Source organism: Solea senegalensis, linkage group LG11 (genome assembly GCF_019176455.1).
Source record: "Solea senegalensis isolate Sse05_10M linkage group LG11, IFAPA_SoseM_1, whole genome shotgun sequence".
NCBI classification, from domain to species: Eukaryota; Metazoa; Chordata; class Actinopteri; order Pleuronectiformes; family Soleidae; genus Solea; species Solea senegalensis.
The window spans coordinates 19727149-19733176 of record NC_058031.1 but is presented as its reverse complement, the minus strand read 5'-3'; the positions used below and the strand labels follow the sequence as shown (position 1 = coordinate 19733176).

At 38.3% G+C, this 6028-nt stretch overlaps 1 protein-coding gene across 2 annotated transcripts in view; it reads right to left on the bottom strand.

Annotated features, from left to right (window-relative positions):
• Nucleotides 1-830: 830 nt before the first annotated feature.
• The window catches only part of prex1 (phosphatidylinositol-3,4,5-trisphosphate-dependent Rac exchange factor 1), a 75716-nt gene continuing 70518 nt past the window's right edge, over nt 831-6028 (bottom strand). Inside the window, exons 35-41 of one of the 2 annotated variants that reach the window (XM_044038191.1) lie at nt 5751-5865; nt 5182-5248; nt 4980-5024; nt 4102-4277; nt 3543-3645; nt 3002-3069; nt 831-2881 (exon numbers count right to left, since the gene is read on the bottom strand). In XM_044038191.1, coding sequence (XP_043894126.1) covers nt 2839-2881; nt 3002-3069; nt 3543-3645; nt 4102-4277; nt 4980-5024; nt 5182-5248; nt 5751-5865 — 617 coding nt within the window. In that variant the 3' untranslated portion in view covers nt 831-2838. The remainder of the gene's footprint in view (nt 2882-3001; nt 3070-3542; nt 3646-4101; nt 4278-4979; nt 5025-5181; nt 5249-5750; nt 5866-6028) is intronic. The other variant, XM_044038192.1, reaches the window with a different exon arrangement.

Genomic DNA, 6028 nt, shown 5'->3' with positions numbered 1-6028 from the left:
GTGAAGCTGCACGTGGAGAATTCACTGGATGATGCATGGTCATGCAATATTCATATACACGGCTATCTTCAGTCACTGCTAATGGACACTGAAAACTATGTCAAGCATATTCTACCTGAGACAGATGTTGTAGATTATAATACAATATACTAACTATGTATGAGGCAAAAACTATTTTGACAAATCAAGTATCCAGAAGTGGATTGAAAGGCAACATAATCTATGAGGGATCGATGTTAAATATCAATGTTTGTCAGGGTCTGTGGAATAAAAAGTCTGGTATGTTAAGACTAGTGCTTAGACAAGTTGAAATGGTTTGCCTGTTGTCACATTCAATAACTCCCATGACAACAACAATACAATACAACTATAACATAAACTATAGAGCTCTAAAAGTCAATGAATCTGGTTACAGTTTGGAGAACTATGACCTGGATGAATTAGAATCTACACAGACGTATAACAAAAAAACGGAAAGTGCCTGTTTTGTGAACATGACACTACACATTCAAATGATTATGACAAAATACAAATCAATTTGCAGCAAAGCGAAAGTGAAAGATGAGAACTAAAAGCTGCTTCTCCGTTTGTTCCGAGTGATTCAGGTCCTTACGATAAGATGATCAGAGATGATCTGATATGTACTGTGACGTAAAGTTAAGGAGAAAGTGGACAGAGGAATATAAATAGATAAACAGTAAGAAGTCTCACGGTTCACTTACAGTAGCTCAAGCGTTCACTGCTCTGTGAAACTGCATTAACATCAACGTTAAAGACAAACACTTTGTAAAGCAGCCGAACAAGACACACCAGGCCGCCACACTGGAAAACACTGTCGTACTGTGAAGATTTTATTTACTAGCTTGTTAAGTTTTGCATTTACAATTATCATTTTAGAAAGACTCAACAAAGATCCTTTGTACAGTTATTTTCAGGCAACATAAAAATTGCAAATAAAGTATGTACAATAATGAAACATTAGAATAATGTAAATAAATGTGTAATCAGTGACACATTTCTTTGCCCGGCTACATCAACATGCTGCAGTCATTAGCTTAAGACCAGGAGTTTATACTCTGTACACCAAGAGCAAATTTGATATGGGAAATGTTAAAAATAATAATAATGTACGTCGTTTTACAAACCAGCCAATGAATGTAAATCTACAGTGGCCACGCTACTGTCAGGGGACATGAGACTATTTCAACATGCTCTTTTGGAACCAGACTGCTTTTAAATAAATAAAAAGGACTAAGTGACCTGCTTAATGAATGCAACACACATTTTAAACCCTTTGAACAGCTAAAACAAAAAGAAAAAGAGAGTTGTCAGTGAGGTTACACTCAGCAAAAAGAGAGAGAGAAAAATGCACAGTCACAAATACAAAATGTTTTATATACTATATTATTTCCATAAAAATAACGCATTTTCATGTTATAGCATTACTCTGCTGCCATAAGACTTATGCTATCTTTTCCTCTGACAGTTACACTTTTTATGTACACGAAAAATTAAAATCTTCAGTAAAATGTTGTTACTGTGAATAAGTCCTGGAAAGATCCCTTTGTTTACATCATCCACAAACTGCTTACAGTACTTTTTTTGTTCTTCTTCTAACACTGCAACGTGAACAGACCAGTCATTGTGCTTCTTTTGCTACCTACAGTAAAATACGACAGTCCCGAGAAGACATATATACGCTAAATTTAAAAGTCAACACCATGTCTTAGTTAACGGGAGGCAAACCGTCAACTATTTAAATGAATATATTAATAATCTGATCTCAACCTGTTGACCTGGCTGCTTACTGACAAACACGTGACCTTGTATTGTTTGTGCTAGCTTCCTTTTTCCTGATTCTTCTCTTCATCTCCCCCCTCTTGCGTTCCCTGAAGATTTCTTGACTTAAGTCCACGGACATAAATAAGATGAAATACACAAGCAGTTACACCTAAAAAAAAAAAAAGACGACATGCCGTTGGTCCTTTAAATACTATTCAATATGTAGGCTGGAATGCTTTTAGAATATTTAATACCTGATATAGAATAAGTGAGGGATAAAAACAACACTCCTTCCTGAAAATAAATTACTATCCTTCATATAGTGCGGTAATACAGTACTCACACTAAAACTACAGTATTTGCACAATAATAACCACATGCACCAGTCTATTGCCTGGCTTTTTTTTAATAACTTTAATAACTGCATCTCAATCCCTACTTCCATATCTCGGTCTATTCTTTGACTTTCTGCATTTACTCAGTCGACTATCACACATGAACACCGAGGTAATCCAGCGCTTTACTTCACTCGGAGTCCAAATAGAGAAAGAGACAGCGAGCTCTCTGGACCTGCAGTCCAAGGCAAAAATGGATCACATCTGCGCTTATGAACGGCTGTCAGCTACAGGTAGTTTGGTTAATCCAGTTAATAATCAGATTATGGTCAGTCATGATCACCGTGGATGTTCTCTGTATGAAACCTGAAACCGACGCCTCCCTTTCGATTAGAATAAGAATAATGTGCACCGGTTGTCAAGTCAATCATGTCAGCGATGTGTGGACAAACAGCCAAAGCAGTAATACTTCTGGGTTGTTTCCCAGTACATGACGTGTCTTGAGCTGTGTCATTTGTGCAGTCTTTTCAAGTCTGTACATTGCATCGAAGACTCTAGTGGTGTCCTTGCTGGAATGATCCCTGTGTAACTGGGGCAGTGGAGCAGGGACAAAGGTCTTTCCATCAGCATTGTTGGAAGGAAATCCACTGAGACTCGCCCTCTTTCGTTACTGTCATTTCTCATCAAATCCTTCTCTTCCACATTCACCCCCTCTCTTTCCTTACAGGTCTCCGTCCGAGGGTGGTAAACACAGCTTGAAGAGCCTTTTCAAAAAGAAAAAAAAGATCAATTTGATCATCCACCTTGTCAAGGACAATCACCGCTGCAGTGTACTGATGTCACATAGGCAGAGGCGCCTGCAAAAGGTGGTTTATATACAATACCTTGGAGCAGACGGAGGCATCTGGTCCATTACCTTGAGGTTTTTAGCAGAAAGCTCAACTCGTGTCCCCTGGTGGGAAAGAGAACAAATAGCATAAGTTGTGCAGTGATTAGATTGCAGTGTGTTGATTGATACTCTACTTACAATGTGTAGACACACTTGTTTCTAAGCGAGAATTAAATATTTCAAGTAATGCACATTTGTTTGCCTTTGCCATCCATCCACTAAAATGCCAAGGTTGAGTTGGAGAAGGTGAGAGAAACTGCTACTTGTAGTGCAATTGTTTTACCATGACTTGATACATGATTGTATCTTGTTACCATTTTAAATTAAAAATGTGATATTAAATAAAAATATTGCAGATCAAATATATTTACTGACAATGTGAATTTAAAGACGTGGAAAAAAAGTTAATCAAGATTTGTGTTCAAACTGTGGTGTGCTAGACAGCCATTATGGAAAATTATTGTTACACTGATTTCTCTCACACAGCCCAGCACTTGTTCTTAATAAAAATAAATCAAGCATGCTCTGTGGTTTACCTGTTTACGCATAATGTCCATGGTCTGCATGATGCAGCGCGGCATGAGGCCGTGGTTCCTGGCTAAGATCATTGCCTGCTCCAATGTCACACTCAGAGAACATCTGCAAAGAACAACAAAGAGGCACATGAGGAAGTGCTGTGTGTGCCACTCCTCTTTCTCTGTAGACTTTTTGTGATTTGTACCACAGATTCTTTCTTTTTACAATGATATACAGCATAGTATATATTATTAAAACACGAGAAGTACGTAACACATTTTATCTCATAATACATCAAAACTATCAAGAAGTCCCCAGTCTGATATCAATTAAACAAAACACTAAAACACAAACAATTGTACAGCTGTGACACACGCACACGCACTAATGGGAGTTGTACATGTGTGTGTGTCACACATGTGTGAGCAGGAATTCATGCTAACAGTGGAGCAGAGCTGCTTTTGAGGTTCAGTGGTGCACATCATCCACACTCTGCACAGAGTTAATCTTTATTATAGCAGACTGTCCAGTGATACTACATAATATTGTGTGTGTGTGTGTGTTTGGTGTCTGGCTGACCTCTGCATGCCTGTGCCACACATGGTGATGTGACAGGCCCCCAGCCGGTTACACAGCTCAGAGGACACACACAGCACGCTGACACCTGACGGGTGGCCTTGGGCGCTCGGGCGCACATTGATGTACGACTGCATGAGTCGGCAGAGGTCGTCCAGTGTGTTGAGGGGTCGCAGCAACTAAGAGAGGGAGCAATTTAGACCGTTAACAATAATATGATCAAAATACAGTATCACACACGTGTCCCCTCTTACCAATTCGTTTAGATTAGGATTGACAGTTTGGGGGAAGAGAATGTCACTTGTTTCCTTACAATTTGACTAGTTCAGGCGTTTTTGTCAAGAAGGGTAAGAATACTAACATTTTACATAAATTCTGTTTTGGTTAAAAATAAAAAATTTTAACCAAAAGAAAGGATGAATTTGTATTAGAATCAAGTGAAATGATCTCAAACCACTTCATGCGTGACTAAGTCTCACACTACTCAACGTACACCAATACCCAAAACTAGACTAAATTGAGTAAGTGCCTTGTTAAGATGTTGCAGAAATCAGCAGAAACAGGAGAAAAAACACGTGTGACTCACTTTCCTTTGGAGGAAAATGAAAACCTAAGAATCACTCAACAACATTAAAACCAGTTTTAATGTTGTGGCTGATCACTATAAATTGTATTATCACATAATCACTGGAATCTACTTTTGCTACGGTGAATTCACAACACTAGAATTTATTTTCTAGTCTAATCAATGCTAATGTTCAAATGGAATCAGTTTACAATGCGGAAGTGTTGAGGTTAGTTGGAGTTAATGGGGGAGTCTTGACATACTAGTGTGTGGGGGGTTCCACTTGAGGGAACAGGTGAACACCAGTTCATCTTACTTTTGAAATGCTTGGTTGAAGGTCTCTAACTTCAAGGCCCAGTATCTGTGCTTGCATTTATATTCAGTCACAACATTATATACAAATGTAGTTATGCTACAAGAACATATGTACATACTCTATGAGCAGAGCTAAAGCAGTAAATGGGTATATGTATATATACATATATATATATATATCATCAGAATAACTGTATATTTACCTGGTCAATCTTCATAGCTGTGGTGTTTGAGTCAGTGGGGAGATTGGACTTCTCCAGATAAAAAGCCCTGTTGAGACACAAACCGATCAAATTCTTCATCTGGTTTACAAATGTACACCTTTTTACACTCACTTTGTGATTGAGCCGAGTCATCTAGGAGCTGTAGTACTTTACTACTGTAATGCATCTGCTACGATACATATTTTATCAGCAACATTAACTCCACATTGACCCGGTTAACCACATCCGTATCAAAGGCTGTAAATCAGCTTAATGTGTTTTTGTTTAAATGGCACTTTGAAAAGGTTCAAAGACATTTTACAACAATCTGAAAGAACTAATAAAAGCATTATTAAAAAAATACATAATAATAATAAATTCAGTTTGCTTCTGTAGCATGTTTAATGCACAGGTTTCAATCCATTATACACGTTTTTTGAAAACTGAATGTAAAGGAAAAACAGCTTATGAAACACTACAGGGATGAACTCTCCCTTTAAGGTGAAACATAAACACAGAGGTTGTGAGTAAACCGCTGGAGGGCTGTGATGCAGTGTCGCACAACATACCTGAGTCTGCGGTAATAAGCTTTGACCTTCTCCAGTGAGACAGCATTGGTGCGCTGCTGAAACTCCTCCATGGCGCTGTAGTCCTGCTGGGAAACTCCCTCTGGACGCTCAAGTGCTGAGTTAAATAGGCACAAGGCATTCATGTCAATACATATATGGTCACAATATTTCATACCCTAAGACCTTAACCATTTCCTTGTGAGATTGCGTGAACACCAACCCACAATAATACAATCCTAACCATAATAATGTTTTAAAAACTGAGGATTGCCCCAAAC